At 33.6% G+C, this 17,588-nt stretch overlaps 1 protein-coding gene across 2 annotated transcripts in view; it reads right to left on the reverse strand.

Moving 5' to 3' along the window:
- Nucleotides 1-216: 216 nt before the first annotated feature.
- CHD1 (chromodomain helicase DNA binding protein 1) overlaps nucleotides 217-17,588 on the reverse strand; it is a 53,568-nt gene continuing 36,196 nt past the window's right edge. Inside the window, exons 21-37 of one of the 2 annotated variants that reach the window (XM_035309697.1) lie at nucleotides 17,330-17,426; nucleotides 17,146-17,241; nucleotides 16,024-16,200; nucleotides 15,701-15,861; nucleotides 14,262-14,303; nucleotides 13,429-13,559; nucleotides 12,886-13,024; nucleotides 11,952-12,102; nucleotides 10,821-10,943; nucleotides 10,325-10,465; nucleotides 7,884-8,147; nucleotides 7,329-7,469; nucleotides 5,832-6,010; nucleotides 4,242-4,338; nucleotides 3,239-3,296; nucleotides 1,993-2,203; nucleotides 217-1,789 (exon numbers count right to left, since the gene is read on the reverse strand). In XM_035309697.1, coding sequence (XP_035165588.1) covers nucleotides 1,426-1,789; nucleotides 1,993-2,203; nucleotides 3,239-3,296; nucleotides 4,242-4,338; nucleotides 5,832-6,010; nucleotides 7,329-7,469; nucleotides 7,884-8,147; nucleotides 10,325-10,465; nucleotides 10,821-10,943; nucleotides 11,952-12,102; nucleotides 12,886-13,024; nucleotides 13,429-13,559; nucleotides 14,262-14,303; nucleotides 15,701-15,861; nucleotides 16,024-16,200; nucleotides 17,146-17,241; nucleotides 17,330-17,426 — 2,572 coding nt within the window. In that variant the 3' untranslated portion in view covers nucleotides 217-1,425. The remainder of the gene's footprint in view (nucleotides 1,790-1,992; nucleotides 2,204-3,238; nucleotides 3,297-4,241; nucleotides 4,339-5,831; nucleotides 6,011-7,328; nucleotides 7,470-7,883; nucleotides 8,148-10,324; nucleotides 10,466-10,820; nucleotides 10,944-11,951; nucleotides 12,103-12,885; nucleotides 13,025-13,428; nucleotides 13,560-14,261; nucleotides 14,304-15,700; nucleotides 15,862-16,023; nucleotides 16,201-17,145; nucleotides 17,242-17,329; nucleotides 17,427-17,588) is intronic. The other variant, XM_035309698.1, reaches the window with a different exon arrangement.

Genomic DNA, 17,588 nt, shown 5'->3' on the forward strand with positions numbered 1-17,588 from the left:
TAGATTTGGTTACTTGGAAACAATGGTCAACATTGCAAGAGAAATTGGAGGAACAGATATGGATTCAACCACATGATGTCAGGCTAGATATATCTTCCCAAGTTATCAAGTTATGTATTAGAATTTAGTATTTAAGAGATTAACATTTTTATGGTTAAAATAGAAAAGGGTACGCTGTACAGCAAGACACAGCAGAAAACTACAAGAGCCCACATATCCTTTTAGTTTAAATTTAATTTTTCAGATAGAAGTTATCTATGTACAATCAGTGTGCATTGTAACAATTCTGTTAATAAAGTCATTCAAATCTTCTAAAATATTAACTGGCTGCATAGCACATTTGACATTATTGCCCATGTTAAAGAGGGAAAACAAATGGATTTACAACAAATTTTGGCTGATTTGGGTTCTGAAGTGCTCAGATATTGAACACTTCTTCTTTAAAACCAATGCACCTGAAAAACTTTCCAGAGCACAGTTTAGCTGGATATGTCTCACAATTTCATTACAACAATCACAACACTGACAGTTTAATAGAAAACAAAACAAAACAAAAAACAAAACAAAAAAATGTATCTAAAGTATCCAATAAAAAAGGAGCACTAAATGGAATAAAATATTCCCTTTCCCCATTTTTACATTCTGATTCCATCAAGATATTTTATTAAAACATTTAAGTACACTGACTTTCTTTCATACTTGTGACAAGAAGGCCTGAGTTGGTGGGGAAAGGAACAGTCAAAAAAAGCCTGAGTGGGGAAAAAGCTCATTTAATTCATTTACAATAATTTACAGCCATTTGTTGGTGTTGTTGTTTTTTAATTTTTTTTTGTTTGTTTCATAAAAAGGCATTATAACTGATCACAAACAGGAGAAATCCTGGCTATTTTACAGTTATAGGTACAGAATTTAAATATTCAAGCTTGTGATGAAAAGCGGCAAGGTGGTCGCAGTGTACAATGTAAACAAGTAGCTTTGGAAAGTGAACAAAGTCCTTGAGAGTTCTTTACTAAGAAACAAAACAAAACAAACTCCTCATTCCTTCCTGAAACATGAGCACAGGTCAGTGTCTAAAAGTTCATTTACAAACATAATTTAAACTGTGTTCAGCCTAAAACCACTTTGACATGAAGAGTTTTATAGTTAGATCCAGTCTGAAAGGGGCAGTGTTGAGGTCCCTGTAAAAGTAAACATCTTCAATTTCTTTAAAAAAAGTGCCACAACATTTGCAGCACAGTGCAGCATAAACTTTAAATACAAAAATATTTTTCTTCTGTTGGGATAATAGACCTTGCATCCTGGAAAGAAGTAACAATACTGCTACTGATAGAATATCCAGTCCATATCTTTCAAGTCATGTAAGGCAATTACTGTGTTAGTTTACTGTATATGGCTAAAAGAAGGTCCAGAAAATGTCAGTCTTTGTTATGTCTTCCGGCTACTCCATGTATGTTCAGGTGTACTTTTGTGATCTGATGAGTGTTCAAATGGAGACCTGTGTCCCAGGGGAGATCTTGAACCATAAGGAGACCTCTGATCTAGTGGTGACCTTGGGCCACTACCAGAAGCTCTGTGGTCCATTTGCCAGTCTGAGTGGTATCTATAATCTCTGGAAGATTTATGATGGCTGTACTCTGAAGCAGAACGGTGATCTGAATGTATCCTGTGGTCTGAATGGGAACGGTGATCTGAATGAGGCCGGCTGTCTTTTAAATTTCCTTCCAGGTTTGACCTGTGGTCTCTGCTCCTGTGGTCATCTAACTTTCTATGTTTACTATCACTGTAGTATCTAAAAAATACAAGTTTTTATATTAATGTTAACTGAACACACAGTAGTAACTACAGTTACATTAATTCAACAGAACTACATTAGAGATATATTCTCTGTAATTTTGCATTACTCAAAAAATATACTTTGGTGATTCCTATGAGCATACTATAGAAGCAGGAAGGGAATTCTGAAGAGATTATACAATTACTGGAGAAACTCACCTGCTGTCTTGTTTGTAGTGATCCCAATCTCTGTGATCTTTTCCATTGCTGAAGGCTGAATATGGCCTTTTCCTAGAGTCACTTTTCTTGTAAGCATCTCCCTGATGCCTGTCTTTGTGATGATCATGGTATTGTGACAGATGTCTATCAGAAGAGTAACTGTCTCTGCTACTGTCATCATGATTTGTAGTCTCTTTCAGTCTTTCTACATCTGTTTAATAGATCAGAGGTTATGAGGAAGTCTCATACACTATAAATTCTCTTCTTCACCTAATTCAAACAACACTTCTACTTATCAGATTTAAAAGAATATGACAACATTATAATATGGCAGAAATATGATCTAACTAGCTGAAAGACAAATGCACTAGTGCGGATGATGTAAGAGGGAAGCAATCTAGAAATGTAACATGTAGTAGGGCTCAGAAACTGAGCTTCTCACCCTTAGAAACTGAATGGACAGGCTAAATGCAGTCCACATAAGGAGTAAGTAGAAATGCCTTTGGTAGAGCAATTCTAGACAGAATGGCAGCAACTTCCTCTCTAAGTAGGAAAGGCCCCCAACAACGAGATGACATTTTAAATGTACAAACTAGTAGCATTACCATAGCATTTTACTATTAGCAATTTACTACTAGCAATTAATATTACTATAGCATTACAAACATTACTAGCATTCCTATACTGTTCTTAAAAGGTTGTGTTGATTTTAAATACATGATAATATAACCAAAATATTACATAAAAGTATTACAAGAATGCAGGCGTGGAAACACAGAAAACTGTATCTTGAAGTCACAACTGAAGTCACAGTTTGCAATTAGTTATATGGGATGTATTTTATTTTTGACAATAATGCTGTTTTGTTTGTTTGTTTGTTTGTTTTTTTCCTTTCTCTGAGGCTTCTTTTTTGACATTACAATGGCTTACAAATGGGCAAAGAATTTCTATGAAGTTTAAAGGTTTGAGTAGACCTCTCTACCTCCCCAAAATAAAATACAAAATGTAGGTTTCCAAATTTTTTTTTAAAGGATGTTCAATTAACTTGCTGCTCAACCCAGTAAGTACCAGGCTCAGTCTGTGCTCTGCTGAATTTCTTCAAACTAGTTTATTTATACTAGTGTGCCTATCTCTACAATATTTTCCAGTAAAGGACACAGATCTAGGTGATAGATAGGGGTATGTGAAATGAAATATACTAAAAAAATAAGATGCCTAGCACAAGATTATATGTAAGATTTCTTACCTGGATTTCTGATTACATGTGTATTCACATTGCTGCTAATATTCTGGTCATTGTGTTGCTAAAAGAGACAAGTACACGAACTTACTAATAAATCTGAATATTTTAGAAAAATATCATTAGGGTTGGAAAAACCTCCAAGATCATCTAGTCTAATCACCCCCCTGCCACCAATATTGCCCACTAAATCGTATCCATAAGCACCATGTCCAACCTTTACTTAAACACCCCCAGCGACCGTGACTCCACCACCTCCCTGGGCAACCCGTCCCAATGCCTGACTGCTCTTTCTGAGAAGAAATGTCTCCTCATTTCCAACCTAAACCTCCACTACCACAATTTGGGCTCATTCTCTCTAGTCCTATTGCTAGTTATCTGCAAGAAAAGGCCGACCCCCACCTCCCCACACCTTCCTTTCAGGTAGCTGTAGAGAGCAATAAGGTCTCCCCTGAGCCTCCTCTTCTCCAGACTAAACAACCTCAGTTCCCTCAGCTGCTCCTCATAGGACTTATGTTCCAGGCCCTTCACCAGCTTTGTAGCCCTTCTCTGGACATACTTGAGGGCCTCAATGTTCTTCTAGTAGTAAGGGGCCCAAATCTGAACACGGTACTCGAGGTGTGGCCTCACCAGAACTGAGTACAGGGGGACAATCACCTCCCTGGTCCTGCTGGCTACACTATTCCTGACACAAGCCAGGATGCCGTTGGTCTTCTTGGCCACATGGGCACACTGCCGGCTCATGTTCAGACAAGTGTCAACCTACACCCCCAGATACTTTTCCTGTAGGATTGCATGGGATTGTTGTGACCAAAGAGCAGGACCTGGCACTTAGCCCCTCAATGAGGTTCAACATGGCTAAGTGCCTATCAAAGGAGACTACTACGAACACAAATAAAGTACTTATTTAAAGTGTATATGCCTTGCTGTGTTTCTGACAATCCTTTAAATCTAAATGAGTTATAACACTTGAACATTTTTATATTTAGAGAACATATTAAAATATTACCTGAGACTCTTGGCGCTTTTTGATTGCATGCTTATACAGTTTGTGCAACTTTCTGGCATCAAATTCTGTAAACTTAGAGACAAAAATCCACAAATTTCTGAGGAAGAAGAAAAGAGATGTTGTATTTCTTACATATATTCTTTTTTTTTTTTTTTTTTTACATGACACAAAACAACATAGATTTAACTGAAATTAATTCAATAGTATTTTGTAGTAGTAATAATAGTATTATTATCAATTTCATTAATGCAATGATTTGTGGAAATGCTAGAAATGTAGCTTTCAGTTTATGCATGTCTTTTGAAAGACTGTTAGAAATCTAACAGAAATTTTCAGTATTTGCTACTCAGTAACTAAAAATGCAGGTACAGTAAGTAAAACTTCTTCCAAAATTGAAGTTTCCTGCAGGGGAAGACATTTGACCAACAAGACTTATTTCCTGTAAATATCAGAGAATTCATCCACAATTCCAAATCCTGGTCAAAGATTTGAAAACAAATCAGTCTGAAAAAATGACAGAAGTGGCATGGCTGTAACTCCAGGCCTAATCTGTCCTATGCAGGAACAAAGAAGAACAAACACTAGGCCAAGTCTAGATGCCGAAACCCTAAGGAAAATGTTTGTTTCTATGATTACAGAAAACTAAACTGAAGTCTAAAATTCCACCAGTCTACCAAATGCTACAATCCAGAAACATCTGATTTTTTCAGGCTCAGGAAGCATCAGTCTGATCCTTCACTCCGACTACTTAAGTCTTATTTTAAGAATCGCCAAATGGTACTGTAGTATTATTGTGAATAACAGCTCTATTATGTATTTCCACTTAAAGAAAAATAACATTTACCAAGGTGTTAGACAGGTCTTGTTTTTATATTTTAGACCATCTTTAAAATTCTGAAGTAAAGCAAGTAAAAACAGATGCAGCATTCTATACTAGCAACAGTCTGTAAGGAAATTATAATGCTTAACTGACTTGCATATGGAAGTGTAGGATGTATTTTCAGCCCAAGTTGTAGGATGTATTCTCAAGACTTAAGTGCACATTATGACAAATTCTAAATGCAATTTGTGATACTTTTAAGTGTAATATAATGATGGGTAAAGACATTTAAGAACTCTTTGTTTTGAAACACATCTGAGTATGTTATTATAAATAATTTTATTATGTCATATATTATTTGAGTATATATTTAAAATAATTAAATATTCTACAAATCAAAGTTCAGCACACACATTTGAATTGCCTATTTTTAGCATGAATTAAAAAAAAAATCCTCAAAGCTGAAAAAACAGATCCTTAGAACTAAGAACTCTTTCCCACTAAATATTTAACACTAAGTAAAAGTTATCTAGTATTTACTTTGGGTTGTAAGAAGTGAGATTACTCCACCTACTGGATAAAATGCATTGCTATACAGTATGAAGAAGAACCATTTATAAATCATCTTGAATAATCCTTACTTAAGACAGCAGAAATATACAAGAAAAAGAGGGTAAAAAACAAGAGAAATGATCAAAAACTATTATCCTTAATACAAGCAATTAAAGATTTTCCTTTTACAAAACAAAAAATCATGCAGAAAAACTTACTTCCTCCACTGTTTAATTTGTTCCGGATTTGTATACTCCTTTAGGCATTCAGTAATGTGATCCCCAATTTTGATTAGACACTGTCTAGTATGTTCCAGCTGCTCCCTTTCAGAAAGGCCTTTCTCTGGTCTATCCAGCTGTTTCAATGCTGCTTTGACAGGCCTCATTCTTTCTTTGCACTGTAAAATACAGGAAATATATGTGTATATATATAAAATTTTTAAAAAATAGAACATGACCCCACACATTACTGTGATATTTATACATAGTATAAATAGAGACAGACTTGTTACAAGCAATACAAAACACAAGACCTTGCTCACAGGGTGAGGGGAACGCACTGAAGAATACCACAATCAATGTGTCAACATCTGTGGAGAAAAATCAAAGAAACTGTTCCTTGAGAACAGAGAAGTTACGATGCCCCATCCCTGAAGAGTTCAAGGAAGAGAGTTCCATTGCTAGTTCATGGCACTAAGCAATTAATCAGCTGCAATACATATTGACTTAGCCGCAGCTTAAATTAGACAGCTTGCAGAGCTCTCTGCTTAATCCTAGAAGTGATCAGAAAAATATAAGGGTACAGAGAAATCAAATGTTTTTCAGTCACAAAATTATCCACACATCCACCTGAATCACTTGAGGCTCATCTTTGGAATCACAGATAAGTCAGTTGGAATGTTTAGTTTAAAAATATACAAAGGCGAGTCAAGGACATACTCATGACAACCTAAGTTGCATGTCACAGCCAGCACCACAATAAATCCACTAAACCTGACCAGCAGAAACAGACAACCATTGAAATCTGTATGAGAGAACACACAGAAGAAGAGCTCGTGACTGTTCAAGAGAACTCATTGGTACCTTTCCAAAGGCTGCAGTTGACCTATACAACTCTACATATATTGTGTGTACATACCTTTTTTTTTTTTCTCTAGTATTGATTCTATTTTTAGAAAGAAGTAGTAATTTAACTGAAATTAACTTGGTGTCAATGAGATTACTCCAGACAGGTATTTCTAAAGGCTTTAGAATTCGTTCCTTCCCGTGTCTAGTAATTTATGTCTGTGATACTGTAGGAGGGAAGTGCTGAAACTTAATTTCTCTTTTTTCTTACTAAGAGGAAAAGCATTTATGATAAGGTGAAGCCAGAGACTCCAGCAATTGCATTATGTATTCTGCTCTTGAAGAAGCAGTATGCATAAGTTTTTGTTGAGGATAGATCTTTACAGAGTATTTTTAAAGTCTATTCAACATACAGACTGCTAGGTATGTTTTCTTACTATACTACATACCTGCAACAAACAACAGAATAATACTGCTGGCCTGTAGACAAAAATAACTTCAGTATAGTATCAGTATCATCCATTGATCTGAGACTTTACTAGCAAGGGATTGTCTGGTACTGTGCCTAATAATGAATAAAGAATCAGAAACTTCATTTTTTTAGAATATCAAGTGTAAACATGTAAATTAAGTTATCCAAAAGGGACTTACCACACTAAACGTCTTCTGATCTAGTTCTTCAGATTCTTCTGATATAGGAACTGGTTCACTCGTTGCAGTAATGTGAACTGGAGTATCCAACAATTGATTTTTTTTATTTTTTTCTTTATTTTCTGATTTGATTTCATTTACCTAAGAACAAAATATGAAAATATTTGAGTATATTTGGGGTCTGAAATTATCTTGTAATGTATGACAGTAACCATAACTCTTGCATACTCTTCAATAATAGGAAAAAAAACCTACAATGGTACATTTTACTTTCTCTGTGGGATGGAAAAGGAGAATGGAAAAGGAGTAAGTTTCTTTTCTTGCACCCATGCATACTCAAAATCCAATGAAGATACATATAATTAAGGAAATAATTCCCCATTTCATATGCCTGTCTTCATGGTTGCAAGTGGTAAAAATATAACTTAAAATGATGTAAAAAATTTCAATGAAATGACAACTGATTAGAACCAAAATACTTTTTCAACTCAAAATCATTCACAAAAAACCTAGTGGCCTTTTCTGATGCTGTATAAGATAAATAAACCTAGTTACCTTCTCTTCCTTTACTTCTTTTTCTTTCTGTGTGGATTCTTTTACTTTGTTTTCTCTCTTTTCTTTAATATCTTTTTCTTTTAATTCTTTCTTATCCTCTTTTTCTTTTTTCTCCCTTTTCAAATCCCTCTTATTTTCCTTTTCTTTTGTCTCTCTTTTTTCTTCAGCTTCCTTCTTTATACCAATATCTGGCTCAGGCTTTTCTTCATTTTCTTTTTCTGCTTTTATTTTTTTATGTAGATGTTTCACTGAAACAATCTCATCCTGCAATATGCAAGCATATATGTCACATCAAACTGAGTTTCTAGCTATACAAGTCAACCATCAGATTAAAACAACTTTTTATCTGTGCATTTTTTTTTTTACATAGATTTAACATCTATCAAATAGAAATGGATATAGTTGTAAAGAAAAATGAGGTCTATTTACTCATTTCCTTGATGTGACACAAAACAAGTACTGATTTGGCAGTGATAAAAAGGGAGCAAGAAATTAAGGCACTTTAGTTTTTTTATGCCAAAGGAAGTCTGTCTCTTTAAAAAGCTTTAAATCACTCAAGTCACTAAGGAATTATGTCTTGAAAACTGAGCTCAGGACACTCAAGTGATATGGATGTTAGAAGACCTCTGCTCTAGTTAGCTTTGTCTCAGTAACTTTTTACTGATCCCATATTAAGCATTCAGAGGAGAAGGCAAGAGAGTCCCAACTTCCATTCTTTTGGTGCCGTTCTTTTTACTATGCTCAAATAAAAAGCCTTACTTACAGACTGTCTAATAGAAGCCCAATTAATTATTTGATGATGAAAAAACACATCACGTGTTTGTAATATTTGTTAATGAGGTCAGAGATGGAAACTCATATTCGTTCAGGCAGAAAAATACTATTAAGTAACAAAAGTAATATTGCACAAGCACAAGAATCATCATCATCTTTTAATCAATTTAAAAGTTATCCTGGAAAAGTTGCAAAAAAGCAGATGTAAGGACACCTAGTACATGAATTACAACAAATTACTTAGATTAGGTATCAAGTTATTAGCACTCTAGCATATTAGAACTCTAGTTAGAGCCAATCACTTGGGTGTTTAAAGCCTATTTTGGGATCTAGTTTTTTTGTTTGTTTGTTTGTTTGTTTGTTTTTGTCTTCAGAAGTGAAATTATTTGCCTCTGCCCAAAAGTATTCAAGTAATGCATAACCATCATTAAATACACAAAAGCATTCTAGGCACTCTCCCAAACAGAACGATCAACAGACTTGCAGTGTATTCTGTTTTGAATGAAGTCTGACATTATTTTTTTTTAAAGTAGTCTGAAGACTTAATTTATGTTGTTTTATCATTCAGTTGCCAATTATCAATTTACTGGGAACTGTGAAAACACTTCTCAGTCTTACATTCTAGACAAATCATTCAAGTTATTTTATCTACAAAATAAGCCAGTCTACAAAGAAAGGTTAGTTTTTTTGTTATTTATTTGTTTGTTTATTGGTACGACTTTATACTTCATAACACAATCTTAATAAGATATCGAAAGGCTTCAGTTAAAACTTACTTTCTTTTAAAAAAAACTTTTCTGTAAACTGCATCATAGTTCTTCTCAGACTTAATCTATCTCATCTATATATTTCAATTAGTGTTTTATCTTTACAGAAAGAATTGACAATTACAATGGCCTGAAATAGTTTTAAATGGTTATGAAAGACACTTACATAATTTGGTTTACATTAAACCAAGTACGAATGATTTTAATGATACTTACAGATTTGCACTTACTTATTTAAACTATTTCAAAATTATAAAATTAGGTATGACACAACCCTAAATGTTATGTTGTTCTCTCTCATGGTTTCTTCTAATAGATATAAGAAATAGATCCAACAAAAGCAGAGGCCTAACAGAATTCTTCAAAAGTAACACAACATAATGAGATTAAATAGTCTTTTTGCATAATTAAAGTCATGACATATGCAGAAACTTTCACTTGCACATCTTGAAACATCATTTATTCATGCTGTTCCTTCTAATTGGGTTTGACTTTTTTTCTGCTGGTCCTTAACTAAAAAATAACTGAAGAACCAGTTGCTACTACTGTAGCAACACTACTAGCCAGACACATTACATATTTGCATGTTGTATTAGAATTACTTTTCTAACAGATACTACACTGAAGTCTTTAAATAACATTGAAATTGATCAATGATACTTTAATTAAAAGTACTACAAACATTATTTAATAATAAAATTTGGAAAACTACTCATAATTCCTCAGCTACTGGGTTATCACCAAATTACAACAGATAGTCCATGCAATTGTGCTGATGGAATATTAACGGTAGCAGCCACAGGAAGAAGATGCCATTCAGGTACTTCAGTTCTACTAGGTCAAACAGAACATAAAATAGAAATTTCCAGCAGTCATCCTCAATATATGAAAGATATTTACCTTGTTATCCTCCTCCTCATCATCTTCATCAGATTTTTCTGAGGGCTGTGGTGATGAATCACTTTTTATTTCTTCTTTTATTTTTGAAGCCTTTATCAACTTATTCTTCTTAGTTCTTGTTTTCCTCCTCTTTGAATTGCCCTGAACGCAAATTAGTACTGTTAATACAGCAATTGGCAAGCATCTCCTCAGCAGTTGCAGAAAGTTTTGTTTTTATATCAAATAGAGATTTCATTTTATTTATTGCCAGTAATGACCACCACTGTTTTCAGGACTGGAGAGAGCACAGTACAACAGTAGAGAATACTAGTTAGAGAGAATACCAAATAAGAGAGATTAATACGATGTGATATTTGCATTTCATTTCTTAAGTTCATCTCATGTAGTATGATTATGAATACTCCACAACGTAAAAAAGGAGAACGAAAAAAGGAAAAGGATCTAACACCAAAAGAATATAATTTTATCTTGCTACTGAATGCCAAATTTTACTTACTGCACCAGCAAGCCTTTGTGCTTCCTTTCTTGCAAGGTCTTTATTCAGTAATTTTATGAGGTAGTCTGCACGGGTCTGTAACTGCTTTGCCTGGGGTTTCTTATCTGGATCATCAGGCAAAATCTGAGGAGAATGTTGGTAGTATGAACTATGAGTACACATTATCAGATTTCAAAGGTATTAGCCTAGAGCACTCAGAACAGAAAAAGTTTCATAGAAGAAGGTGGATCCTTCCACTTCTACTGTATCTAGCAAATATAGCAGCATGCTTGAAAGCAATGGATAATTTCTTATGTTTTCATTTTTCTAAAAACAGCAAATGCTAAATCTTGAAAATTGCCTCACAAAATTTAGAATAAACTAGATTCAGATTTCTGCTTCCACTCTGATAGTTCATCTAAGAAATTCTGGGCTCCTCTACCAGTCATCCACAGAAGTCCTAGTTCTGGCTCATGCATCCTTTAAATGAAGAACTCATTATTACAGTCAGTATATTGCAGATGCCAGAAGTATAAATGGGTGGTTTAATAAAACAGAAAATGAATTGAAGGCAGAAGTATAAATCATAACTAAACAAATTTGGACAAAACCCTGCCTCTTTAAATCCCAAAGCTACAGGTTGTTCACACTGTCATGAAGTTTGCCTCATCCTAGCTTTTTCCTAAATGTGTTGTTCACTATTGCTAATCAGCTATTGCAGTACTTTAGTCTGACCAGTACAGTTATTTTCATGTCATGATTGTCCATCAACTGAGGAACCTTGGGATTAAGTGGTGGTTGAGAAACCAAGACAAATCCCTAGAACAAACTCCCTTCACAAACTCAAGAACAAAACAAACCCATCTCAAACATCTAAAATAGGGAGGCAAAAGACAGAAAAGAAAGAATTCAAATGACAGAGGTCCACAGAAATTGGGAAGCATATCTGACCATAAGAAGTCAGACTTCAGTAGAATACCAAAGACTCCAAACCTAATGACACACCACATAAAGGATAGATGTGTGGAAGTACTATAGGTATGTAAAATCTCTGCAATTTCACTTAGCATAAAATATGCTCTTTCAGTAACTGTCACTAGCATTATTATCTAAACAAAAAAAGTACTTGATAAAACATTTTAGATGACATACCTTCTGTGTCAAACTGAGATCAGGATCCATTTTTATCATTTCCCAGCTGCCATAACCATATTCATAGATGCCAACTAACAGATTGGAATCATCTTCTTTACCCCAGTCTATATCAAAATGAGCAGCCTTGGTGTGGCATGGGATTACATATCTAACAGAAATAAATTACAATGACAAATAAGAGATTTTTATTTCTGAAGCTTAGGAAAGAGAAGGCTGACTTACTAAGAACAGAAAAAACACATCTAGTTACATCACTATGATGCTGTTATATTTATTTAGGAAAGTAATCCAACTATCTACCACTATACTTTCTTTACATTTCCAGAAAATATTTGTTGAAATCAACACTGAAATATGTTTTAAAGTTTACCAAGATTATATTGATCATGATAGACAAAAGACATCTGTCTGTGGCCCTGGGGGGGGTCACAGAGGTGGCTAATTGTGAAGTTCTCTTGATTTTATATTTCTGTATAAAAAAACATCATCCAAATGAAACTGCTAACTGAATATGCGGATAGTGTAAAGATTGTGATACGCAAGGAAAAGAAGTTCAGAGGGTGGTAACTACCACCAACAGTTACCATCTTCAGCAGTTCAATATATACTGCTTTCCCTCAAGCAGATATGACACACAGAACAGATTGTCAGCAAGCCTGTCTTTTAGTCTGGATGTAGTACTATGAGTACTACAGTCCACAGTGAGTACAGTTCAGAAGCCAAGGCTGATACTGACCTCTTCCTTCCCTGAAGGAGGAAGAAATAATGAAAAACAAATCTGGAGCAGTTTGCTGCTGCCAGTCCTTACAGAGAATGGAGGGACAATGCTGTGACAGTGTCCTTTGAGTCTGGGTTTTCTGAATAAAGCAAATAAAGCCCAAACCATTTTCTAAATTATAACTTCCCTTAGTTAAAAAAAAAAAAAAAATACCTTTTCCTTTCTTCTGGATCCGAAGGAATGGATTTGTGCAATGGTGCCAACTCTTCTTCATGAGAGATGACTAGCTTTGCATTCACCTGCACTCCTGAGATTCGAAATGTTGGGCCTTTAACTTTCCCAAGTCTACCTCCTTAAAATAAATGGTCGAAGTATTAAAATGTTAGCTGTCACATGTATCTTATAAAAAAACAAAGAAAACAAGCAAGTTCACTGCTATATCTATGCTATATGACTTTTTCTTAACAAAATGGTCTAATTAAGCTCATAATCTCAAGGTCTTTCAGACAGTAACAGACAATTTTTAAATTTCACAGTAATACAAAAACAAACCACTCTGCAGTGACAACTAAAAAAAAAAAAAGGAAGAAAGTTGTTGTCTTAGTATAACCCTTTTTCAAAATCACCCAGAATGATAACATTTGTTTTTTCCCCTAAAAATTGTTTCCTATTATGATCAGAGTGCAAGAATAATTCAGAATTCTAAGCACTTTTTATTCCCCCTCACACACACAAACACCTCCAAACACACTGTACCTGCTCTTTCTTGTCCACATGAATTGTCCTTTAAAGCCTTAATGCATCCATTATGCACAAGCTCTCCCAGACGTCTAAGGTCTGTTTCAGATTTATCAACTAGCTCAGCATCCCTAGCTACAGCATCTAACCTGTAATAAAAAAAAAACACATTTCTACAGCTCTGCAAGTTTAGCAATTGCAAATGACTCAGATTTTGAAACTAGATAAACGATCATCTAAGTTATCCGTCACCTGCAGTTGTTACCCATGCGGTTAAAAAACAATTGAATAAAAGAATATAGTAATTACAAATAGGAAAAAATAAAAGTGATTCTAATATCAGAGGACAATATAACAATTACTATAAAGGGCCCTAACTCTACAGTTTTGAGATAGATTGATGTACTTTTTTTAAAAAAGAAAAAAAGAAAAGGAACTATTACATATGATATTATCATATAGAATATGAATATTTTCAAGGAAAATAAGGATGTTAAGTTTTTCTTATGCTTTTTGCCTTATTCCATATCTTAAAAATGAAGTGGCAAAAGTAACTTGAACAGTGGATAACAATCACAGTAGATAAACTGATGGTCTTGCAAAAGGTTATAAAACAAGACAACAGCATGCCTATCACCAATGCAGATTAAACAAGACAATAGGTAAAATATAAAGAAAAAAACAAGCAGTCCAGCAAAACTGAAAGGTTTCTTGATACTAGCCCAGAGCCACATTACAGTCAAGTTAAAAGACCAAGCATATTATTTTCTCTCTAGTCTAAGGTTTCTTGGTATATTGTTATAATTTTTATGAAAACAAGGTTTAAAGTTGCTACACAATTATAAGTTTACCTTTCAAGAGGGCCACCAAATTTCTTGTAACTCTTGATAAACCTAGTAACAGAAAATAATTCTGCAGTTTAAATGTATGCTTAACTAACTACATTAGTTTTTAATTGCTTAAATTGTCCACAAAGAATTGTATTGAAATCCTATTAATATTTTTAAACCCACAGCTTGATATATATCAAGGTAACCTGCACAGAGTCATAGCTCTATTTGGTTTAAGAACAGATATAATAAATAAAGCAATAGAAGGTACAATTTATTTTTTATTTAAAAAAAAACAAACAAAAAAAACAACAAACAAACAGATTTCTTGTACTTTCACATGACAAAATTCAGCAACTAGATGTGTTTAATCAAAAATAAAATGTGAATTTGTTGTAAATAGAGAATTCAGACATTATATTATGTCTGAGCATAACATAAAGAGCAATCTGAAACTCAATACAGGTGATTGTAAGATTTCAGAAAATACAACATGGAAGATAAAGGAATGTTACTACTTTTGGGGTAAATAACTGATTGAAAAAAATGAGAAGTAGGAAGATAAAGAGGAAATTAAATAAAAATAAAGAGGGAAAAAAAAGAAATTTCCATAACAATCAAAGATTCAAGTTGCTAGTGCATGCATGTGAACACGCTGAAAGAATAAGCAATCCACTCTGTTAGATGAAACAGAAATGCAATAAGAATCTTTAAAGGATTATTAAGAATTATTATTATAATAAAAAGTATTTTGGAAGATTTAAAATATTTTAGAGAAATGTGAACACCTAAATTTCAGAAGCAGAATAGCATTTCACAGAGCCACAAAGGCCAAGCAAAGCAATTCATCTTCCTGCCAAAAATACTTTAGCACCAGATTTATGAGACCAACTTTTAAGATACACTTCTCAAATGGGATTTTGTATTTTTTGTCTTAAACAGACACCTTATGAAATTAATTCAATTACAGTTTCAAGAAGCTTAAAACAAAACAAAACCCACTCAACTTTTTTTTGTAGTTATCACCACAAAGCTGTACATGTTCTTTCTGCAACTTTCACTTAGAATCATGGAAAGTAAATTATTTTTCATATGTTAAAAAAAAAAAGTTCACCCATTGTTATCAAATCTTTTTTGAAATCACTGTCCTCAGGGGAATTTCACTGTCCTGTAGGAATTTAGAGTAATAATAAGTAAAAAACAATCAAGAATCATTTTCAAAGCTAATTTTATCCCTTGCCAAAATGGGTTCAAATTCTGGCCACAACAGTCCAACTATGTCAACGCCAGAAAGTAAAAAAACTGCTTTTGTACCTTTTCAAGGTAAAACATTAAACAGAGAGAAAAATTTCAAATAATTTCACAAAAATAGACTGTCTTTAGTATTTTTGAACTCTATAATGATTAAAAAAAAAAAACTGTTTTGTCCCTTTAAACATGAACATCACCCCATATCTTACCGCCTGATCTCTGCATCACTAAATCCTTTAATATTTTCTCGAGGAATAGTTCGTGGTCTTCCACGCTTTTTTGGACGTTTTCTCTCCGTGATGGAGTCACTATCAGATCCAGAATATCTTCTGCTCCTACTGCGTCTTCCTTCACTTCCATTAAAGCTGATCTGGAATTTCAGAATACGCAGTTCAGAACTACATTATTAACACAAACAAAATAAACTTTTACCTAGCCTGTCAAAAATTTGAATTCAGAGAAGGAAAAAAAATGCAAAAATAAAAATAAAATAGCAAAACAAAAATACAAGTCAGTTAAAAACCAGAGGTACCTGTTTTGCACAGTTTCTCATCCTTGGGAGCATATATATTTCTTCAAGTTCTTTTTGTCTTTCCTCTTCTTCTATTCTTCGCCTCTGGACTTCCGGGATGATTTCTTCCCAGTTTCTTGAGTTTCTTTCTGGTTCCAACTCAATATCGTCTTCATCCATATTGGAAAAGTTGGCCACCTGATACATCAGAACGTATGTATTTTCATCTCTTAAATAAATGACTTTATTTAAACAAAACTTAGCAAAAGATATTTTAGGAAACCTAAGTTCTTGATGGCATATTGTATGCATCTATGTATTTCATGAATTTGTATTTATTACTGCTTTATAATACACATAATATCTACACATATATGTTTCAAGAAACACCGTCTCTAATGTAAAATATTTTCGCTCATTTATGATACAGACATACTCCATGCAATATGGGATCAGAAAAGATGAAAATTCTTCTTCTATTAAAAGTTGACTGATGTAGAGCATAATGAAACACGTCCCCAGTCGCTGTATGACAGTTAACTTCTTTCAGAATAAGTCTAATGACATTTGAATACCTCATTTCATTCGAGACTGTAGTAATGCAAAACTATCCAAACAGTACACCATAGGAATCAAAAAAGATTGTATATGAACCACCAGCACAATAGTGATTTAACAGCCTGCTGATCTAAGCACTTATCATACCATATATTTTAAATTAAAAAAAAAATCACCCACATGACAAAATGTCTAGCTGGTAACACTTAAAATAGCTGTCATTCAAGTTTACTTCAGTGCTGAAAGCAATTTCTAAAAGTCATCAATTAAGAAATCCAGACATTATGTTTTGTGTTCAGAAGTACCACAACTGCTTAACATTAAAGACATTAATGCAACAGTACCCAAACCTCTCCTCATTAACACATTCATAAATATCTCTTATTTTATTAGTAAAATATATTATAAATATTTTTAAATGTTTGTACTGAGGGTATAATGAAAAGAAAATCATTAGAAAGAGATAGAGAGTTAACTTATTGTTGCATCTCTTTTATAAGAATGAAGGAGATAGATAAGTACATAAAATAGAAGTTTTTAATAAGGGAAAGTAATTATGACAGGAGGGAGACAACAGAGCAATACCTTGAACTGTGAAAGCAACTCATCTCCTACAGTTAATGGACCTGGCTCATTTTCCCGAGTTTCAGCCCTCTTCAAGATTTCGTCTATATCCATTTCCTGAAAAAGATTGAATTTATCTTTATAATGAAATAATTAATACATACTTTGGGTTGTTTTATTTTGCAAGTCTAGAAACATTACTTACCTGGGGCTCTTGTTCTTCCCCTTCAGGTTCTTTAAAAAGTTCCTCTGCACCAAACTTTAAAATTGCTGATAATTCTTCTTTATTAAAAGGTGTTGAGCTGAAATACAGGATGTTTCAGGAAAAACATTTTATTTTAACAGACTGAAAGAATTCTCTATAACCATGAGCCAGTTAAGCTTTATTTTTACTGTCAAATAAAAGCTATATTTGATACAGAAACAAAAAACTACAAAGACAAAACACTTTGCATATTTTATTT

The sequence above is a fragment of the Oxyura jamaicensis genome, chromosome Z, assembly GCF_011077185.1.
Source record: "Oxyura jamaicensis isolate SHBP4307 breed ruddy duck chromosome Z, BPBGC_Ojam_1.0, whole genome shotgun sequence".
Classification (NCBI taxonomy): domain Eukaryota; kingdom Metazoa; phylum Chordata; class Aves; order Anseriformes; family Anatidae; genus Oxyura; species Oxyura jamaicensis.